Genomic DNA, 24,518 nt, shown 5'->3' on the forward strand with positions numbered 1-24,518 from the left:
GTAGCGTGATGGTATATAGCCTATAACCTTCCTGGATAAATGGGCTATCTAACATTGAAATAATTTTTCAAATCGGATTGGTAGTTCCTGAGATTAGCGCATTCAAGTAAACAAACAAACACACTCTTCAGCTTTATAATATTAGTATAGATATCAATGCTAAATATGAGTAAAGTTACTTTGCATGTATTTGTTGTACTTGCATCAGTAGAAATTCAAGTACTTTCAGGACAACGTAACATCTCTGGACTCCGTCCGTCTTTCTCTGGTTTTCTGGAAATAAATTTTGATTCCTAGTTTCTGATGCTCTACTGAATTGCTGGTGAATAAAATGGAGATTTCATTTACCAATCACCCAAATTAGCCCTTGCGATGTTTTGCTCTACTCTTTGGAAAATCAGCACGAGCCGCGTAAATCTACGCGTGAGCATGAAAGTTATCCAACTGGGCTATCGAGCGTTTTATCGTTTATAATATTATATAACAATGTAAGGGTGAGAAAAGGGTAGTTGCGAATCGTGCTCCACCTCACGCGCAGGCTTCAGTGCTCAGAGCCTGCGGTGCGCGGGCGCCGCTGGCCGTTTGAGCCATGAGTCACAGCCGCCCGAAATAGCTCGGGAAATGGGCGCCGCCTACCGGCCGGGGCGGGCGGCAGTCGGTCAGGCTCAGTGGCAGCCGCGACGCCGCCGCCGCGACAGGAGCGGTCGAGGTGGAGCGCGAGTCCAACTGACACACGGGTGTGGTGGCGGCGCCGGCGCGGGATGCGCCGCCATGCCGGTACGACACCGCGAACTCGGCGAAGAGCTCGCACCCCCGGAACCCAAGCGCTGCAGGCACTGCGACGGTATGATCCAACATTGGTTTGCGCCGCAGCACTTGTTACAACTTAAGTTTTCGCTACCACCAAACCAGCCTGGCGCTGGCGAATGGATTTGGAATGTTTTCGACACTTAATGCAAACGAATCTTCAATCATTTGTCACTTCGGACTGCCTATGATTGAAGTGTTTGCTGTTGACAGCTCTCAACACGTGGTTTGCTATTGACAGTCACCTCCTCTGCGACACTAACGCATTGAAGACCTCCACTGTCTCGCAAATTACTTAACAGTCAATGGCTCTATGTTGTTTGCTAATTACCCTAATTATTTGATGCTAACCACTTTACTTTGGGAATTATTTGATAACTGATTGATTCACACATGACACACTCTAAATCGCAGATTTTTATAGAACGAAATATTTTACGTTTAAATACGAACACTGATAATAAAAATAAATTAATGCAAATACGAGTAGGTAGGTAGGTACTTTAAAATAATAACTTTGAGGCTTTTAATTTAAATCATTACTCTTATCTAATTGCATAACAGAATCGCCAGTGGTATTGTTATTATTTATAATGTTAAGCTGTTATGAACAATAGTTCATATTTATTTTAGAACCACATCTTATTGTTTTGTGGTCGCGTTTAATTTTTTTTGTGGTAGGGCTTTATAATTGTGTCATACATGACTGACTCTTTGGAGAGCTACTAAGTGAGTTCACAAATTAATGTAACAAACATTACAATACTGCTCTACAATAGAGCGGAGACCTCTTTTCGTCTTAATTGCTCTCAGTTTACGGTAGTTAATTAACGGGATCGCGGTCTACTGTGTGATCAAAATTATGATAAAAATGTTAATGCGCGCATAAACTCCAGTTAACGCTGAGTTAAGCTTTAGGAAATTATCTTTAGCCCGCCCTTAGTCACTGGAGTAAGTAATATGTGTCACGGAGTCGGGAATGGAAAGTGCGTATAAATAGTGGCCAGAACGGTCGCTATGGGTCACATGATGTAACTCGTAAACAAATGCACATCGTCCGTTTGCCATTATTTGCATGGCACCTTGTCACCTGCATTATTAGGGCGTGTCTCCGATCGTAAGCAAATAATCTCCACGTGTTTACGATTCGCACGCTGATATAATAATTGTATCAGTCAGGCTTGGTATTTGCTTGTGAGTATCAGTTCAGTGTAACTTATAGACGGTACGTTTCTGCCGGTCGAAACTGCGAAGCATTTTACGCGGTTATTTGCCATCCTGTAATATACAGTTTTCATTATTGGGTACATAAATTACTTTATCCCAGACATTTCCTACTTCAAATACAACAACAATAATTTAGCCTCGTTATAATCATTTATATCTTTCAATAAACCGATAACGTGATGGCCATATTTTTCTTTAACTTTTATCGATTTTAACAACCAGTTCTAATTAAATGAATGATCAGATCGAAAGCAAATTAATCCATCTAAAGGGTGAATGGCTCGGTGTCAATATGAATAATATGATTTGTGAATAATAAATTACTCAATAAAATGTTTATAATAAATACAATCGTATATTTCCAGTCAAGATAATAAAAAATTAAGTAAGACAAATAACCTTTAAAGTTAGTTACTTATTTATTTTCTTGTCGTGTATTTATTGTTACTTTATTCTATTTAAATTATGATTGTACCCTGAGAATAAATGCCTCTCTCTCTATAGGTCCCTAGGCAACTTTAAAACTTTCCGGCGATTTCAGCTACGCATTTTATTTAATTTATATTATATCTTATTGTCTTATCTTTTCTAAGCTAAAAAATATTCATTTTTCTGTTTTCTTTTGCTGTGGGCTCTAACATTGCGGTACATATCGTCCAGGACATTTCCATCTGTAGGTACATTAGTTAGGTTTTTCGCTTTGTCACTTCCCAGTTTAAAGGATCCAAAATATTATATTTATCTACATGCAACGGTGATAGGACAATTTAACATCGGTGGTGTATTAAATAGTATTCATTAGACGAAACTGTTAATGCCAGTCACCGTGACGAACTAACTCGTGCGTGTTTGAGCTAATTTCATTAATTTGTTTCTTAACGTTGTACAGATATTCATTAATGACGTGTAATCTTGTATCTTTACCGTTGATGTGTCTAGCCTACATTTTTAAATGTATGAAACAATTATACGCGTCTGTTCAACTTATTTGGCTGGTTACGGGAAAATTGTAGAGACGAAAGAGAAGAGACAGCTAGCATTAGAACCATACCAAATAACTGAAAGGCTTAGTGGGACCTATTCGCCTTCTGCTAAACTCTACTAGTCAGTAGGCGTACAATACTGGCTTTATTAATTAAAGATCATGGATCCCCCTTCATGCCATTTCAGTCTTCCCTTGGCCGGCAAGTTAATGCAAGCCTAACGCACCCTCTGAAAAATTAAGATCGCAATTCACATTCATCTTTCTTCCATAGATTGTCCTTAAAATATTTAATTTTTGTTAAATATCTTGATTATAAAAATTCGCCATGTTTTATTTCATGAATCCAGTTGACATTTTATTCCCATGCGGAAGGCCGTAACATGACATGAAGATTTTTATTTTGTAGCTGACCAAATTGTGTAAGTATATAAATCATATTTTTTATTGCCTTCATTAGTTTTTAACTGTTACAACTCTCGGCTCTGATATTTTTGTTTTCGAAGGTTTCGTTGTACAGGGCCCTTACGTTTCATAGAATTTGCGTCACCTTATGTGTGATAATTTCTGGTTTCTTTCGCCTCTTCTCTTAAAGTGCCTGTGATTAGGCTTCTTGACTTCACAGATTCAGTCCACAGTCCTTATATCCGCGCCCTTGAGTCAGTTAACGCCATCCACCCAACATTGTTAAAGAAAGGTTGCTACGTGTCCGCGGACGCCTCAGTTGTTGCGGTATGTGGTGGTGTCGTAACAGTAGCGTTGTTTTCGTAGACCGAGACGGCTCGCGCTTGGCGCCCACACGTGCGCCGGCGCATACGCCCGCTGGACGCATGACATACGCCACTGATTCAACCAGAAACAGTCACAACAACCTGACGTTCGCCGTAAAAAATGCCTCTTCTTAAATATGGGTTAATACGTCATGTTAGATTTAAATCATCTTGTATGAATGAACCCACATTTTTAGTTACGTAATGACATCATCAAAATGTCATCAGTTCCAAATTCCAACATATAAAGGAAGAATGATAAGAAGTTAAAACAGCGTTAAGCTAGATGATGCCAACATTTTTCCCTGTTGCAGAATTTTCTGATAGTTTCCTCGATTTCTGCTATGTATAGTCCGGTTTATAAAATTTTTGGATATTCCTCCAAGAAATGTATCTGTTACGGCTAAAGATAGATGTGAACATAAACTTAAGATTAGCCGGCTAAACTTAACCCATTATAGACTAGCGGTCCCATATGGTACCACTTTTTTGTGTGTTTTAATTTGGCTCTATACATTAACACGTGAAAAGATGCAGTGCTCTGATTGATGCAAGTCGTAGCCAATAGATATGGTCTATGCTTCTAGGAATAAAAATTGTCAGTTATTCTTTTCAGTTGTGTGTAATAAATGATTGAAGTGAGCGCATCAAAATTTTCTCTTAAAAATTGACGCGCCATTCAAGTAAGTGATCATATTTTTTTTGTGTGATAGGGAAATACTGATTTTGTTACAATCTTGTATTCTCCATAAGTGCTCTTATTGTGAAATGGTGTAAAATTACGTCGATAGGTAATAATAATTGGAAATATTGTATGTTAAAATTACTGGTACCGTACGGTACCGCTAGCCGCTTACCGTGTCTTTTTAATTATTTTATGATTTTTAGTTTTTACTGTATTTATTGGGAAGTATGTGATATATTCAATGGTATATAAGGTATACAGGAAGATAAAGTAAAATAGTTTCCTATACTTTACAAAACCATGGGTTTTTGTTTATTTTAGATGTAACTTACGCGAAACATTGGCAGTTTTGGAGGACGATGAAGGTCCCAAGACGAGGCAGATATTTATAGAATGAACTCGAGATAATTGCAACTCTCGAACAATATTAGAGTATAGGAAATGTTACGTGGGGCTAAGTGCAGCGTGCAATGCCAAGCTCCATTCCAAATTTTTGAATATTCAAAGATAAAAATGAATATTCCTTAACCAACATACAGTTTTTTCACATTTAATATCACTTCTGTTATTTGCTTGTATATTAATACATATAATAATAATAATAAAATAAATAATTTACCCTATTTTTATAAAGTCCATGATAAAGTTATGTTTTAACCGACTGACACGGTAAGAGGCTAGCGGTACCATATGGTACCAGCATTTTTTTTCTAGATTACAGGTCGGATCATTTTTTCAATGCTTGTATAGCATTATGTAGACCATAATTATAAACATATTTCAAAAAAACAAAAATCTGACACTTTAAGAAAACTCAGTCTATAATGGGTTAAGTTTATCTTCTACGAGGTGTTAATGTTAGTTTCTTTTATCTTTAGCCGGCTAAACTTAAGTGTAACCGCAGGCCCTTGGCTAACAATGTACAATAAAATGGAAAAGGAAACAATGTAATAATGTTTACTATTTTGACACGAAAACTTTATTAAAAAACTAGCGGCCGCCCGCGACTTCGTACGCGTGGATCCCGTTTTACCCCCTTCATCTATCTTACGCGGTTTAGATTTTTTCATACAAATATTTTTTCCCGTTAACTCCCGTTCCCGTGGGAATTTTGTAATATCCTGTTGTAACTAAGCTTTAAGTTTACTAAGGTACCTGCATGCCAAATTTCAAGCGTCTAACTTAAGCGGTTTAGATTTTTCAAACAAAAGGATTTTCCCGCTAATTCCCGTTCCCGTGGGAATTTCTAAGTATACTATAACCTGCCCAGGAGTATGAAGAATAATAAATTGTACCCAGATTCGTTAAAATCCGTCAAGTAGTTTTTGTTTCTATAAGGAACATACAGACAGACAGACAGACAGAAAGACAGACAGACAGACAAAAATTTTACTGATTGCATTTTTGGCATCAGTATCGATCACTAATCACCCCCTGATAGTTATTTTGAAAATATATTTCATGTACAGAATTGACCTCTCTACAGATTTATTATAAGTATAGATAATCACTTTCATTACACATACTTTTATGTACCTATGTAGGTATTCAAAATTATAATTATTACAATAACAAAATATTAATTACTTAAAACAATATCTACCTAATCATTAAAATAAAATAATAATTAACCATTTGGTCATTACAGAATCTTCTGTAGGTATTTAAAATTACAAAATGCGAGTTGTCTCCCCATCGCCCCCTCAAGCCCTCCGCCGGCCTGGCGCGCCCATCGAATACATTTTTAGCCGTTTCATTTTGGCTAATGTGCACATTAGCCGGCTAAAGATGGAATATCACGACGCAAACTAACATGTTATCGAACTTTAGCTGCTTCTCGAAGATAAACTTAAGTTTAGCCGGCTAATCTTAAGTTTATGTTCACACCTATCTTTAGCCGTAACATATCTATTTGCGGAACGAACGTCGGCGTAAATCGGTTGTAGTGTAGGCAGTAACTCTGTCGCACACGAGAACGGAATGTTTGTTTTGAGGAATCGCAAACAAACGCATAATTGTTCTCAGAAACGCAACTCGTACACAATATGTAGTTAAAACGGGTATAGTTGGTGGAAATGTAATTAAACGATGATGTTTTCGGCATTTTCTTTAGACAGTGACGTTATCTGTGAATGACGGAATAGATCAAAGTAACCGTTTAGTAGAATCAAGTTGATATCGTTTAGATTTCAAACTTCTTCCAGTTCTTCTTTTAGTCTAGGATAAAAAGCAGCTACTGAGCGGGCTGTTATAAATAGTGTTTGTTAGTAAATTACTTACCTTGGGTACATTTTATTTTGATTAATGTTCCTTTTCTAATGTCTAAAATGTAGCTTGATCGATTCAGCTTAATATGAATGAGAGGTCTTGGTTGACTGAATGTATGAATGAAAACAATTTTCACGCGTCTGCGGGCACAGGTAGTTTAACAATCAATTATTTATTTACATTGATTTTAGTCTTACGTCACTCTAACATCAAATTATGTCCTAACTAGTGGAGCATAACGCTCGCTTCACTTCAGCAATATTGCATTTTGTTCGGGCGTTGTCAGAGACAGTACCTATTCGACAGTTTATGGGTGGCAGTTAAATATACCCCGTCTCGGTTTGTCGTTACAAATAGAATTTTGGCACTGACTGTCTGTGGTTGTGTAATTCACGTATAAACCACTTGTTGGATTCATGCTATCTGTTCACATTACTATGTAACCATAACATTCATACATTATTGTCATTCCGTTAATAACTTCGCATTGTGATGTTGTAACGTGGAGAGGAATCGAGGCAACGAAATTCTAAAGAAATAAATGTCTGCGACTGCTTTACGAGTACGTTCTGAAACCCAAAAGTCCAGTCAGCAGTATGCGGTAGTAATACCTGTGCTAATACATAGAATGTCTTTAAAGCGGTGTTTTTCATCGGCTCGTTCAGAGAAATTGTCATAATCTGTTTTTACTGGTTCCTTAACATAATTATCAGCTCGACGGGAGTGTAATTAGCGGGGCCGGCCTCGTTCTATATCCCACCTTGACCTCGTTGCTTTACGACCCACTGTCCGGTTTTATACTTTTTCTGAACGCATCATGTAATCTCAGAGGTGGTAGCTTCACCCACACACTATAAATCAGGCTTCGAGACGTGTTTTCAAAAACAAGTCGATTAATGGGCACTAAATAAAATATTATCAAAGAATTCAGGATAAAAAGAGGTATAAAGTAATGAAGCTTTGTGAGCTAATAAGATACATTTCCTTACATAAATAATTTTCATAATAATTAGGTTCTTTATGAGTTTTGAAGTGATATGTCTCAACGATATCGCTATAGCTCTATAGTTTATTCGAAGAAAATTAGTACATATCTTTATAAAAAGCTCAACTGGCACGTGAATGTTTACCCTTTTCCTTATAATTAAATATTAAAATAATAAATTAAATTATTATACCACTAGCTTTCCGCCCGCGGCTTCGCCCGCGTGGAATTTTGTCTGTCACAGAAAAACTTTATCGCGCGCGTCCCTGTTTCAAAAACCGGGATAAAAACTATCCTATGTTCTTTCCCGGGACTCAAACTATCTCTATGCCAAATTTCATCAAAATCGGTTGCGAGGTTTAAGCGGGAAAGCGTAACAGACAGACAGACAGACAGACAGAGTTACTTTCGCATTTATAATATTAGTTGGGATATAAATGTAAAAAGAAGGAAGAAACAATATTTAATAATTCATCATACAAACCGCTAATGAATGGTCATACAATTCATTGAATTCCAATTCATTTCATTAAGAAACTACCCAATGCATACTGAAATAAGAATTGTTTTAAACATTAGTCCGTTTTTATGAAGGTTCCTGGATTGGTATGCGTCACGCCTGAAACTGTCGCCCTTAATGCTGTAAACATCACCTAATCACTACCCAAAATATCCAAAGAAAAACCCATTTAATCTCAGTTAGTCGTTTATAAACTGCGCTCGAATAATTGAAATACCGGCGCGATTGACGCTGGTTCTATCGGCTGGGGTGTATTGCCAAATGCATTACCAATAATGACAGCAACTTATAAGTGCATGTGGTGCATAACTGTATGAGTGTTGGCTCAGGAACGTGCATTTATAGGCTGCTCTAACGTATAAACTTTTGAGCCCTGTGTGGTCTACATTCTACAATCCATATGTAATTTTCATAAATCAACTTGAAATCTGCCACTCCCGCATTACGTAGACACTTTTTGTTTCCAGTTGGTTCTACTTGCCACCATACAGCGACTCGTTTTCCTGTGGTAGAGTGCTTTGTCGGTAACAAAGTCTGCGTTTGCGCAGCCCCTTAGATAAACGCTGTCGTGTCGTCGGGCGCGACGCATGAACCATATTACCGTTATCTATGGACAGCATCTTGGACCTGTGACAACTGGACGCTGACAAACCACTTTCGATTTCTAATAACGCTTCGTCAGCACTAGTCTACAAGCAGCTTTTCCTCTGAACTTTGCAAGCTTACAACCCCTTACGTTTTTCACGTGTTTTGTGCAATTCCTAATAGATTTATGAAAAGTTTTGAACGTGCTTGTTTTCTTCACTGATTTTTGAATAACAGGAAAAATAGTTATTTTGTTTTATAGAAGCATGTTTTGAATGGAAAATATTTCAGAATTATTGTGACACTGTTACATGACGTGGACGTATATCGGCCACCTTTCGACACAGTTCCCATTGCGACATTTTACATTTTCCTCTTAGTGTCCCATTGTAAAGGAATTTAGTTTTATTTTAGATCCTCAGTTTTATTAGGTCTGTTTGGTAAACAAACTCTTTTATTGACATGCAACTCATTGCATTTCGTTGCATAACATATATTTTAATTATAGGTCTACATCAAGTTATGTTCTCACCATTTGTTCAAAAGATCTTATAAAATTATGATTGATCGGCAAATAGGCGATTCTTGCGCTACTGCATTCTGAAACTTAGTGAAATAGTTCATGTTTAATTAAAAAAGAAGCCTCCTTCTTTATTAAATCCATTATATTCTCCTATTAGAAAAGTTTACTATAAAATATCGCATCACTTACAACATATTTGTCTGTCTGATCGTTAGACCGTGAGGGCGTCGCACGCACGTGATTTCATAAAACAGTCTCTTAGATTAATGCGCCTCCATCGCTTAGCATTCCCAAATATATTCTAAAATAAAGTGTGTCTCAGACGAAACGGCATTGGGAGCCACAGCTATTTGGATTACTCTATCCGGCCCGTGTCACGTAGTCAACAAGGAGTTATAAATCTTAACGTATTTATATAAATACGTTTACTGCTCCACTATCGACTGTTAAAAAGTTTTACGATAGTTTTCCAATTACTACTGATCTTCGACCCATTCATATAAATCTGCGTTTACAACCGATTTTGTGATTGATTCTTGTGTGCTATTTGGTTGGTAAGGAGATAACTCGTTCGCCTGGCGTTTCGTACATACTCCTGCGTTAGTTTTTCCTTGACGTAACAGTTACGTTAGTATTATTTGCATCACTTTGAGGATTTTGACGTCAATGTATTAAAATGCAAGTAAAGCTCTCACTGGCTGCATGATTCATGAAACAAGAATTCCAAACCCATCAATTTCGTACATCTACGCACATTTCGGATGGAATCAGTTTGTTAATATTAGTGAATTACTTTTTTCCTATTTAGCTATTCTACTATCATCATGACTATCTAAGAGCTTAGGTAGAGTCAAATGAGAAGTTTAAGAACTTCTTAATATATTTTTTTAGCTGCAGATAACAATAACGATATTACTTTTGGGTTCAGACGACGTAAACGTTGTTATGAACTAGTTTTCGTCGGCATAGTCCACGTTGACCCTGAACGCTGACGAAAATAACCATTTTTGTATACTGTATTTGTTTTGTTGATGTACCATTATACGGCGTTGCGTTTCAAGCATGCAGTGAAACAGTTCCAAATAATTCGACACGGTTATCGGAGCTGGTCGTGCAGGTATGACCAAATGTCCAAGAGTTTTTCGCCTATACTGAACTCTGTTGTAAAGACATTTGCATCCGGAATTTGCGAGAATGGTTTCAATGAGCCGGATTGTATCATGATGCTTTTCGGATGCAAGCAAAAATGACGAAGACGTTCTTATTTCAATTTTGGATATAATCATGAGAAGCTATATCCAATGGCGTGGGGAGATCGAAGAGATACAATTAATATTGTTACTCATTTTCTTAGTCATTAGCGACTATGCTGACAGGTCAGATGAATATTAATTCTCGTTTTGGCAAACGTAGGATTGGTCATTCTCATGCACCACGCCGAGTCGCCGACTATATTACCTGCAAGGAGGTAATAGGCGTGGATACAGGCTAGACTCATAAAATTGTTGCCAACACACACAGACGACATACTGCATTCTACTGAGGCAGAACGCATGCATATCATATCGGTGCCATGTATTATTAATCTAAATTACAATCATTAATTTTCTTAGCGATTACTGAAATGTTTTGTGTCATAAGCGTTACTGTACTGTTGAACGTTGGTCGTTCGCGTATCTTATCTTTACTATTAGCTTTATCTGAACTGAAGTGAGTACATTTACTACATTATTCAAGGATATATCGGTATAATTCGCATCGTGCCATTCATTCAATGTAGTCACCAGAACTGTCGTCCAGCATGTAAAATTTTTATTTTATTTGTTGTCAGTCCACTTCATGTCTAGTCAAAGTATAAGAAACCAGCTTTAGGTGGAAGATAGAAATCTACTGAAGAATATAATTCCTACTGTACATTACTGCACAGTGCACACACATTCATTCTAGATAGCTTTGACGTCAAATCCTTCGCGGTGGCGTTTGGCTTCGTTAGGTATTTAGTTATATTCAATTTAAATGAAATGGACATCTATTAGTTACATTCATAATTTATGTTCGGTGCAGCTGCGGGCACCAGAGAGTCCGCTTTAGACATGTTAATTCTGTACAAGTGACTCAGGGGCGGGGACCAAGCCAACTTTCGTAATATTACGCCCATTCATGGCGCATCGCAGCCAAACGAATCGCGTAAGATGTTCCGTTCCTTTTATAATTGGAATGCAGCGTACTTAAGGAGTTATTTAATTGTGTCAGCAGCCTGCACGTGCCCGCCGGAAATACCGGGTTTGTTTAGCTTGCAGATTTATTTCTGTCGGTACGGTGTCATCTGGGGGCGTCATCCTGTGCGGCCGCCCCGTCATGCCAGCCAGGGCAACCGGGTGCGCTTGGCGCTTGTTAACGCAGCTTTCGCAATGTCTGAGCGATGCAAACCGCCCATGGAAATAACTGACGCAGCCACTCGTGTTTACAAGCTTCTCGATTGTTTGGATTATCAGATCATCTTTGCATCTTACGTTATCTCTGAATTGTAGCACCAACTTATATCTTATAAATTATAGCCAAATTAACCTGTCGCATTTCTCTCGTCCGGCTGTATTTAATACAACATTTAGCATCATATTCTCAGTGTAAACGTTGCTCGGATTATGTGCTCCTTTAAAATAACATAAATGCCACGCACCTGCTATTCGCGCCCGTCCAAGATCAACACGGTATTAACTGCGCCTCTTGCTACAAAGTTGCTCTAGTATAAAATAGTTTGATGAGAGCTCCACTATCACTATCACCAACTCCAATGAATACTTTAATATTTTTGGTGTTATAGGTAACTGTTCATATTTTGCTCGTGCGAAGACATGTTTCATGACATCCATTTTCAGTCTTCGTTCTTTTAAGCTATTTCATGTAGAAAAGTGAATAGAGCAATACTGGAAAAACTCTTTTATGGATGCATTGGTTGCACTTTTCATCATCGCTTCATATCAAAACTTTTTGGAATTTGGATTGACTTATTTAGTATTTTTCTGGCATAGGTATGGTTAATTTTCTGGTAATTTGGTTACCAGGCAACATTACTAAACAAAATGCCAACTTGGGTCTCGAAATGCACATTAGTTAGGCCGACTATCGCGTTCTTTGGTACTTCGCCAAAATGGCCGATCCTTTTGGCTTGTCGATACGTTGGTCGTAGAGCGACGGCGAAAATAATGTCAGTTGAGAGATTAACGAACTTCAGCCGCCTGACCTATTAAATAGGCACAGGTAATTTCGTCTTAAGACATGCTCTTTCCGTCTCAATTCCTATTTAGAGGGTGGTATTAATTATTTTCAGAACTGTCCCCAATTATTTCCCTTATTTCCTACATTGAGTTATAATGTACTACGTACTAGAGAAGACATGTCAACTAGACTGTTTCTGGCACGCAAATAGGTCCATGGACCGAAATTCAATTAGTATGTGCTCAGCGGTTGCTGTGACAACACGCTTGAGTGCAGTTTTGTTTTTTGAAATATGCCATCCTATAGACGAAAATACTGTTCAAATAACTCCAGATACATATTAAGTAAAAATCAAGGAATGACTTTTTACCATTAAGTTGTACATTTATGCACTTTAAAACACTAATTTAATTTTAATTTGTTAATTACAAGGCGTGACCGCAGCGGCAGCCATTTTACGAAAATTTCAAAGAATAAAAATCGCAGACTTGACACTGACGCATAAATTAGTATACGAAAGGAAGGTTAAATACAGCAATAAAAAGATTTTTTTAAAGATTAAAAGCACTTTGTATTGCACAAATTACTAATAGTCCCGTCCAGCCCCTTGTGTTAAGCTAAATAAGCTTGGGTTACGGGTGGGCTCACACAATAGTCGTGCGGGTGCGGCATCATGGATCAAACTTGTTTGAATCTCACTGCTGTTGTTCGTATGCGACTGGTTAGTTAGTAAATCACCCTAATTATTGACACCTAGCTCACGAGATAGGCTAAAATTATAATAATTGTACAGTGTGTCTGGTCACCAGTGTCCGACCCGTTAGGGCGCAGTAATATGATCAATTTAATCGACAAATCCAGTATTAAAAAAAAACAGCTATTTTAATTTTTTTTAGTTTCTGAGTCCGGATGGATTCATTTATTTACCAAATCTACCGATGTACAGGACCTATGAGTATAAAAGTTCGTTCGACAGCTGAAAAAGTAAGCAATACGTTGTCATCAAAAGCTTCCATTTAAATTTCTTAGAAACACTTGAACGTAAAAAAAAATATGCTTCTTTTTAGATTTTTCAATGTTACAAAAAACTAGAAAGTTTTACATTTTTAGATGCACTAAGTCATTACCTAAAAACTGATATACCTTGGTTTTAAATCAACTACACAGGAGATGCAGCGGTGAAAAGGAGAGGTGGGAATAGTCCCGTAACTTGTACCTCACATCTATTATACGTGTACTCAACGACTGAGATAGTTAACAATAGAGACAATAAAATAACTGAAAGTTTCTGACTTTCAGTTATTTTATTGGTTCTGGAGTGAAGGCGTGGGTCATCCCTAGCTTTGTTCCTACCGTGATAAGTGGGAATTTTTCTAAAATCTCAAGATGGACTGACTGAAGATAGCAGGAAGACGCTGGGTGCAGGCCACTATCAACTGGGCGATGTGGAAATCATTAGAGGAGGCCTTTGTTCAGCAGTGGACGTCCAGTAGCTAAAATGATGATGACGATGTTTCCTTACAGTATCCAATTAAATAGGCAGAAACTAAACGTAAACGAAGTGTCGCCTCTGTAATGGTATCATTATCTATAACTCATAATATTTCGTGCGCTGTTGGATGACAGTTTTAAACTAGAGATGGGTAATTTTTTTATCGAATTAGAAAATACCAGTTAACGATTCTCAAGGCGATTATCGATTACATTAGATTTTAATCGGGAAGAAAAATAATTAATGGCTTAAGCATCAGTATGAAGCCCTACGCACTTGTAGCACAAGTAACACGATTAGCCTCAGTCCCCTCAGTTGTGAATTCGGAATCGCCAGTTGTAATTTTAAAATCGCATCACAGAGTGAAGTAACTAACACCAAAAAACGGCAGAGCGAAGTGATTTCGAATGTTTCAACTGCTACGTTTTGTCACTTGTCTAGGAGGGCTAATTTTAGTCTAAGGGAGGGGAGCTTAGATTACATTACAGGAAACGCACAAATAAAAGAAAATAATGTAAGTAGCTGAACCTTTTTGCTATTGAGCACCATGAAAGTTTAACACAATTTAGCCGATTTGTTTATTTTCACAATCGATTTACAATGTCTATGATGAGGCGACCGCAGGAACGTCACTATTCGTGCAATCCTATCAATGAAGTACGACATTTTCTGGTGCAGATTTTATCGCCATAAATTATGAAACTTGATAGTCATGGATTTGACTGACAGCTGTCCGTCAAATTCCCGCCCCGCACCCCGCACTGTACATATTTTGTTCGCGATGTCTGTTCTATACGTAGTAATATTACTTCAATGATTTCCTATGAAAATTTGGTTATGAAATGTAGGTAGAGTTGCTGTGTATCTTTTGATTTTAATTAAAAAAAAACACTTTGCTTGCATTTGACTTCTAAATGGGCTTCTTAAATATTTGATATCTTTGGTTCACGTCATAATCTAATTTTGACTTCATCTTCGTGGAATGATACAGGTATGTCTGAGTCGTTCTCGAGTAACTCTAGAGTAACGTAGCGTATTGTTTTCTTAGGCCTCGTTAATGTTGGCGCAGTGCGCGTGGGCAGGTCGTTTCTGACGCTGTCAAACTTGTTTACCGTCTATTGTCTATTTGTGTGATCCCAATCGCCTACTAATTTTTTAAAATTTTAAGCGCCAGCTCTGAGGTACGCCCCATTGATATGGTGCAATTTATGTTTCATCACTTTTACTCATTTTGGATATAACTTACAAGTAAGCGCTGTTTCAGACTTCAGTCGAACAGTTGATATGATTTAAATCAAATGTAATACCGACTGGCTCCAGCTGTCGTCAACGGACATTGTCGAATGTCTAGTGACTTTGCATTCTTTCTTACCTAATTAACGAAGATGCATACAACGGATAAAATGGCTGCTGAGTTCGCATAAGTTTTACGCTTAGCTAGGCTCACACGCATGCGTCTACGGCGCTCGTCTCAATATTATTTTAAGTAAAACACAAACAAGGCATTTTTCTGAGGCTGGGTCCAGTGCTAATTGTGTTTTTTCTTAATTTTCAGGTAATTAACCTTCATGTTCCTCTTTCTGAGCTTGGCAAATCCACAATATCTCGGTGAGTCCGGGGACAAACGCTTGTACTAATTAGTTGCGCTCAGCAAACTATAACAAATTAGGATGCGAATGCAGCCGGTTATTCATATTAAATTTAAACAATTAGCTACCAATGTATTGTTTATTGCCTATTTTTATTAAAAAGTAATAATTCTAAAATTGCACAGAAGTAAGAAAGAAATGTACACTTGCTCATATGATCTATCTTATTCGTAACGATATAATAATTTTCACTCCAAATTCAAATGCTATTATTTATACAGCATAATAATTTTAGTTCCCTTTGATAAATAGATAGAAGATAGAAAAACTTCATGGACACAGTACATATAACATATTAAACAACAACAACGCAACAACTTTGCTTGCAATAATATGATTTAAATTACCGGAATCAGTTGAAAACTGGCGAATGTGCAATTAATAAAGCAAACAATGTGTACCGCTTGTTTAAGTTCGGCAATAAAAACAGCTGTTATTTCTTTTATCGCTGTAAGAATTATATCCACAGTGCTGTGTGAAATGTGGATCGTTCGGCTTTATTTATCTGGTCACTAAGCGCATTCGGAGTGCGCCCACGCATGCATTACTAGATGAACTCTCGGTTTTTCTCAATTAATCATTCCATTAAAAAGTTATGCTCTTTTGGATTGCCCAACTTGGGTCTCATTTTGGTCAACTTTATTTTCTCGAAGGGTGATTCATAACTTGAACTTTAATTAACATTTAGGTAACATACATACTAGTGATGGATATAAATTTATTTTGCGTCGTGGCGGCACTGATCGATTTGGCACGTTCGGCATGTTGATTATTGTTGATGCACGTCATATGCACAAAGATATTAATTAAACTATCGTAAACAAGTTTCATAATAATGTAATAAATTGGTCTTGTGTGGTTAAAATACACATGTGTCATCGTATTGTTCCCCATGAATGAATTCGGCTTTTTATTTTATCTAGTTGTAGAGCGTAAGTTTGGAACTTATATCTATGAAACATCGTGTAACAGTTGTATAAGATCTACGATACGATCTACTACATTTTATTCTGACAAGTATTGTTAGTACACGTAGATAGAAATGTAGCAATTATTACGTTTAACAATACAATTTCATTCTAGAGTCTGAAATTGTACGTACAGCACGCTATTCTAAATTCGACGAGTTTTTTAAACAGTATATTTCGTGGTGGCTTGTTTTTCACTTAACAGAAATAGACTCGTCCACTACTTTGCTAAATAATAAGAAAAAGCGCGGGATTGGCCGTGTACGAAATGACCATCCTCATCAATCAGCTGCTTGGAGCGAGTCCAAAATTTTTCCCACGTTTAGGTTTCGTAGTTTAGTTCTATAATTTTGCTGCTCTTGTCTTCCCTGGCTACAACCAATACGATTCTTTAATTTTCGTAAATAATGGGTTTTGATTCTAATTTTGTGATCTTTGTTGGTTGTTGTATAACTTTGGATCCTTTATTTGAAACAAATACTGCAGCATCTTTGTATGAAATGCAGTTTTTGCTCCTAATATCTGGTAGAGTAATTAAGATCTTTGCCAAACATTCCTTTGGTTGTATTACTACGATTAACAACTATGCTTTGCGACTATTTTGAATGTGTACTATTTTTGTCGTTGTTGACGGACGCTAATGGTATTTCTGTACTTTCGTCGTCGTGAAAAGTTCTGAGACAGTCGAATGAAGTGTTCACGACACCTTTACGCAATTCCTGTCTCACGCCTTGGCGCTTGCCAAGGGAGTACGTCACAGCCGTCGGCACCGCAGTAGCCAAGGGAAAGTACTCCTCCCGACGCCTGACATTTAGACCTAAATTGTTGCGTTCCTAAATTTACTCTTATGACTGCGTTTGTGAGTAGTACAGGTGACGGCAGGTATAATGACCTACTTAATTATTGATGTCAAACGAAATTTAGTGACGTGACTCCTAGATTTGGTCCGATTCTTATGACAGCTCTAATGATTGACAGATGTTTTAATTGGGCATGATTGAAGTCTAATTGATAGGTAGAGTTTGAAATGTACAATTTTAATATACTTAAGAAGAAGCACAATTAATGGCTAATAATTTTAGTGTCGTTTTATGTTGCTTGTGGTCTCATATTGTCTTTTAATTATTTTATTCATAGATGATCACCGAGATCTTTGGGAGAGAGCTTTCCGGATGATAGAGACTTAAAAGACTAAAAAGAATTGTGTCACGTAGCAAAGTGATGTCTCTGGATGTTTTCTTACCAGTCAGTCGGGACGGGCCGTTGAACTTTTGGTCCTTATTTAGATTATAGAAGTGGAGACGACGACCGACTCATTCGGGGTTTCTGCCCTGCAAAATACGAAAGATCGCTTCCGCAATCGTGATGATTTATTTAGGGTTATTATTTTCCGTCTACACGTTCATTGATCATATTAACCATCCTCGTAAAACTCTTATTTTGTTAATCACAATTTTGCTTTGTAGTTTAATGTTTGTTGCAGTTTTCTTGTACAAGTACAGGTAAAGGTCCAGCAAATAAGTCAAAGGTTAGATTTTGCTTGGCAAGTGAACACGATCGTGGACGTCGCGAAAGTCGCGACAGCAGCGCAGTCCTCAAGCCGTTTATATGCAGTTCAGAAATAGACCACGGAAGCGTCCGACCGACCCGTTTGGTATTTGTTCAGCGTTGACCTAAAACAGAGCTCGCTTTGCTCGTTTGTTATTCGCTTGGCCAACTAGCCCGTCGTGAATATTGTCCGTACAAAATTAATCTGCGTCTGCAACGCGCTCTGATTGTTTACGATCAATTTTATCTTTATCTGAAATTTCCTTGTCGTCGGACGAATTCATGTTAACTGGTGCGGAATCAAATGCGATCTTTTAGAAATTTGACTCATTATCATTGTATGCACTTGGCTTCATTTTGCAACGCTGCCGCACTGCGCTGATTCATATCTTCCTGTATCTTCTTTTTATTTTCGAAGTCTATGATTTCACACATCCACAGCGGGCTCAAAATTAAACATTCCTTATGCCAGAATTTAACTACAGATAAACTATGTCATATTTTATTAAATAAATATTTATTTAGTGTTCATAATGTGGCGATGTTGTTATGAGAATGAGCGGACATGCCAAAATACGCTTTATTTAATGATTCATAGTGGCCGGTGCACCAGCTGTAAATAATTTGTAATTGAGCTGTCAAACGTTGTCAGTTTTTGAAAGTTCACGATGATTTTCATCTTCATTGGCGTGGTCTCGTCACGCGGCACGCTGCCAGGGGGCATGGCGCACGTGAACATGACGGATGAATGGGAGTCCACACGTGCGGACACCATATCCCAGGGGTCTTCAAAACCCCACAACTTCAAGCCGTTCAACGAATGGTACATAAAACATGAAGAATTGTAGCCTACAAACTATGCTCGTAAATCCTAAACGGGGCTATTCTAATGTTTATGAATACCATAACTTTGTCTGTTTTGATAGACTATAGAATTTTACAATCCAATTAGAAATCTATTTGTTGTTGTCTACTCGATTTATTTGTTTTAATCTTTTTGAGAATACATTTTCCAAACGAAATCCTTATAATAAAGTTTGGATAATATTAGCATCATACTGTGTATAGCTTGGCACTTTGTTCACCAGTGTAGTGGTTATGTTGTGCGAATCATTGTCGCCAAGACGCCGAACGTCGCATCGGTCGCCCCGGTGATAGCTTGGAAAGTTATTTCATACTGTCTCCGTGAGACAATTTACAAGTGTTTCAGTTAATTGTTTACTGAGCGAGTTCCGCTCGGCTGCCAATGACTATAAATTCAGATTAATCAGCCGTCGTGATTGTCCCAGCCGTGCGCTATCACGCCATGCCAAGGCTATGGCTCGACGAAAGCTTCGGCTTTGCGAACAGCTGTTCGGTAACACGTGCTTTAATTTTGCACGTTTTATGCAGACTTTCATTAATTTGTGATAATGTTTTTTAGTATTTGGAATTTTATTGAGCTGTACAAGCCTTTTGGCTGCCGTTTCCTGGTCATGCGTTTATTGTCCGAGCCTCAACGCAAATTATTGTTCTTTTGTCATAGTCGTATAATGAAGATTGAAAGGCATGAGAGCTATTTTAACTCGATATCAAAGTGGCCGCTTTATAATACGTATGTTATAATGTTGCTGTTAAAAAGAATCGAATTTTCTTTCATAAAATTTCCTCACAAGTCCGTTTGATTTATGCTTAGATTTGCGTCAGTGTCTAAAAATGTGTTTGATAAAATTATTTGCTTTGTGCCTAAACATTTGAAGAATAGTATAAAATCAGCCTAAATTAGAAATGTCCGGTCATTGTACCCGATTTCCGCCTGGGTTATTGTTTTCTTAATTTCATACTGACAAGCGCGATCAAAATGTCCGACTCCGAGAAGACGAGTAGATTTGTGAGGCATGCACGTCACGGTTGGAGATACAGCATTTTACTTTACGATATTATTAAAACTGTTCATTAAAGTAACAATGTTTTAGGTGATGTTTATTCAGTATACTATCTCTCTATACCCTTTCACGTTATCTTATTGCTTATATTTATTATAAGTACGGAATTGATAATTATTATCGTACCTACCCTATTCTGAGTCATTTATTGCCTAAAATAAAACGATTTTACGTGTAGAATTTAAACTTGGAAGATGACGATGTAAAAGTATATTTAAATGATAAGTGGTGGAATATGAAATCGCGGTGTGGATGGTAAAGTATTTTGGACGAAAATACTATTCGTAAGTGTGGAAATGTTTATAATGTTCGGCTAAAAATGTCTTCTGTCCCATAACACTACGTAAGAGCTTTTTTATTACGCAATTGACTTTTATTTAGATTAATTGTGTGCTCATCGATGCTGGCAGTTGCTAGCATTCCGGTCGCATAATTGATAAAAAAGTTTACGTGAGAATTTACGTATCTAAAATTTCAAATCCTAGTTTAGCGCAAGAGAACTGTAGGAGTTTTAGGTCGCATAGCGAAAGATGTATCATTTGAAATGTAGCACTTCGATTGCGGATAGTAGAAGTGGTGATTGTGAGTGTTTTTACAGCTGCAGTTGAGCATAGGCATAGACTGGATGTAGATCTAACTGTGCCCCGACGATAAACAGACGGCCGCTGTTGCCGCCCGCTGAAAACATCCTTTTACGTCATCAGCCAGCTATGGTTCACGCTTCAGCATGCGCTCTAAGGTGTGAGCTATTACTATTACTCGAACGTACCATGAGATATTTAAACATGTAATCTAAATTTTCGCTCATATAAATGCCTCGTAGAAACACACACAATGTTATTAATCCAGTCTTACACCCACGCATCTAGATATCGATTTAATGTGTTTATCGATAACAATGTAATTTTTATGGCAGTCCACCGTTCATTACCATTGTATCGACTATAAACCCATTTAATAATTTTGTTGGGAGTTATTACCGGCCTGTTTGGTTAACGTTTCAATGTGGTTTCAACCAACGAAATCTGTGCGTGCGTGTGCGCAGGTTATCACCGGGCGTCAGTCAGCGGCCTGCAAAGGAAACTGCGCGAGACGTTTGCCGTTGCCGGCAATTCATTCATCGACTTACGAAAGTCAATTGAGTTCCGAATTTAGCCTATCGCGGTAAGCCAAACTTATACTCGTTGTGCAAGCGACCGCCATAAAATTGGGCCGGCGCTGTGTAGACCATTATAATAATATTATGCCCAATTTCGATATGGGCGATGATTCCGCCCGCCCAAACGGCTTGGGCGGGATCAACAAGGCCTCTGTTGAAATTGCCTGATTACATGTTGTTCGTTATTTGTTGCATTAAATAGATTGCGATAATGGTCAATGATATAATTAAAATTTACAGTTTGTTAAGTTAAATTAAAACGTCGATCAAAACAACTCTTAAATTGCGTAAATGACTACAAATTAACATCGGGCGGGACGCAGTTATTTTTGTGGAAATGTATTCCATTTGCCTATCAATCCAAACAATGAGTCAGTATCTGCGGAAGAGTTACAGCTTCCTTCACCAAGCTTTGTTTCTATGTCAAGGCTGTTTGTGTTGAATAAATCAATGGGCGGTACTTGGTACAATGATTTATGTCATCTTAAAAACAGGATTTGTGTAAAGTAGAGAACTCACAATTCACTCGAGTGCTGTAAAAAAGCTAGTGCCATGTCGAAGCGAAGTAAGTAAACGCGCCAGATATTTTATAGACCATAAACGGTAACAATTGCCCTTCCGAACCGTGTTTTACACCGTCACTGATTTATTTTACAAGTTTACGAGAAAACTGAGATTTTCCGATTTCATTTTAGTAAATATTTCACACATTACACCCATTTCGCTTCGTTGTTGCTTGTATTTTGAGTTAACCTAAAAGAAAATAATTTTTACGCTACAAAAAACTTGAAAGCTTAAAACATACTAGAAAAATGAAAAAATAAAATAATTAACCTGAGATTGTAACCCCGTCTTAATGAATTTGTTAATTTTAACCACTAGTTCTAAAAAACGGGAGAAGAGAGATTGCAAATAAACATTAGTTACTTGTAACATACTTGCAACTATGACTAGACTTCTGCAACAAATGAATACACCTGGACATGATCTTGATGATGCCTGGTCCACCATGATGCAATGTTATGGAATTAGCTTCCTTTTATTGGCCATTTATCATACGTTTTGGCTTGGCAACGTCTCAGCAGAACCTGTTCCTAAGAGTATCGGACAACTGTAGAGACGTTTATTGCGATAGCTCATTGACACTTACGATAATGGCATTGATCAAACAAAAAAAAAGCTTTGTGTAGCTTATTTGAAGGGAAACTAAAGACAATAAATTATCGTTAATTATTCAGTGACCATATTATAATGAAGTATTTTAGCAGTGCAACATAGCAGGACAAGTGATAAAAATGAACTGAATAATATATTTCACTAGAGGAGGGGCGTTCGACGAAAGTACGTTAATCAAAAGCTAGTAAAAGATTCTGAGAAAACTTTGGGAAATCCTCATAAGTTTACTGTCATACGAGTATATGTAAACGACAGCATGGTGACATGAGCTCTCTGTGGTGGCGGAACGGGGTCATTCTTCACGCACTTGCCGCCCCGCCTCGGGATTTGTCCCACAAATCATATTTAGCCGAGCACTATGGAGAATCGCGACTATTGCTGTTTGTCTTGGAATAGACGCCTTAATGAAAGCGGGCATTTGATACACGCCACAACTGGGGCTGACCTAAATACGCATTGGGAGAAAAACGTTAAGTTTAGTGCCCACTGCCCACCTGCTTGTTTACATCATTTCTATCATAAATAAGGAGTATAAACCCGACGAAATATGGTTTTATGCTTGCCAGGCATGCATAACGTTGTAGTCCCATTTGTGGAATATCATCATCATGGTGAAATAATGTAACTGAGTGCTTTTATTTTACTCGTAGCTGACGCACAGAACTCTACCGGATGTAATACAACAAAAGCTTAGTGCACTCGTGCTTTGTCGTGTTATGTATATTTCAAAAAGATATTTCCTCATCTTTACCAAAGGTGTAGGGCATAATTCCTTGGTTTGTTAAAAATATGAACATGGCACGTGTTGCGAGTAATTACTTATTTTCCCTTCCAAAATGAGACCACATCCATTAACATCTTTTTGGCAGCACATTACATTGTTTTCGTGCAACAAATACCTAGTTACTATTTTTCTCTCCGTTCTATTACGATCTACGTTTCTATGTCGGCTTTTCATTAACTGAAGTAGTTTCTCGTAATTCAATTAAGCTTATGCTCCAATAAAAATAAAAGTGATCGATCGTGTGCTAAGTTACTAAGCAAGGTCCACGTGGTGCGTCACCCCGCTTGTAAACAAAGTGGGCTTGTGGGCGGAGACAGGTGGCTCGCCCACGCGTGGTCAGTGCCGTGTGCAAGCTCGCGTCACCGCCGCAGCCTCCGTGACGAGAGCCGACAAGGAACTAACTAATCTAACTACATTTATAATCAATGTAACAGCTGTCTACATCTAAATCAGAACTTCCGGAAACGAGAAATGGTACAGCTTCCTTTTGGCGTTTAACAAAGATTAAACGGAGGAAATATAATTAATTTTCTCTTATTCAATGTGTCTTATGAGTTTTGAAATATAATTAACTTTCGTCACCAATGTTTCCGGTATTTTGAGGAAAAACGCAATTCCTATTCGTATCATAGTTAACGTGAAGTCGTGAACCAGTTCGTCAATGGTAGACTATATTAATCTGACATGCTTATATTTTTATCAAAATCCGCTTAGTAATTTTTGCTTGAAATATTTAAAATCGTTTCCTTATATAAAACTTTAAAATGACATGTTGAATGGGCAGGATATTCCAATTTTCTGTTTGCCGCTGCAACGTTACCAACATTATTTATCTCCGCAGCTCTTAACATTTGGAAAGTTAATGAGCACCTCAATCTGTCTTATAACGTTTACTAATGAGTTGCATTACAACAATAGAACTTATTATCGTTAGTCAAATTAATGAAACATTAAATAATATGGCAGGAGACGAACGTCTCGGCTGCAGAGCGCACGCGCGGGCAATTTGATTGACGGGTTGCGTACGAGCAACTTACGATGCGCACAACAAGCGACGGCACCGATCTATTTTTCGTATTTCAGAATATTTACTCCAGTGAAATATACCTTGACCCGGTTGTACTAATGCTAGAAACTTGTCCAACTCTTTAAAGTTTCACTTTGATATATTTTCCTAGAAATATCGTCTGATCTCTCAGTAATTTTTTCATGGTTTGTTGTCACAGCTTATAAGTTCTTAATAACT

The 24,518-nt window shown here is 37.7% G+C and overlaps 1 protein-coding gene across 1 annotated transcript in view; it reads left to right on the plus strand.

Moving 5' to 3' along the window:
- Positions 1-621: 621 nt before the first annotated feature.
- Positions 622-24,518, plus strand: part of LOC135077312 (uncharacterized) — a 28,239-nt gene continuing 4,342 nt past the window's right edge. Inside the window, exon 1 of the mRNA XM_063971843.1 lies at positions 622-844. Coding sequence (XP_063827913.1) covers positions 622-844 — 223 coding nt within the window. The remainder of the gene's footprint in view (positions 845-24,518) is intronic.

This window comes from Ostrinia nubilalis, chromosome 13 (genome assembly GCF_963855985.1).
Source record: "Ostrinia nubilalis chromosome 13, ilOstNubi1.1, whole genome shotgun sequence".
In the NCBI taxonomy this organism is placed as follows: Eukaryota; Metazoa; Arthropoda; class Insecta; order Lepidoptera; family Crambidae; genus Ostrinia; species Ostrinia nubilalis.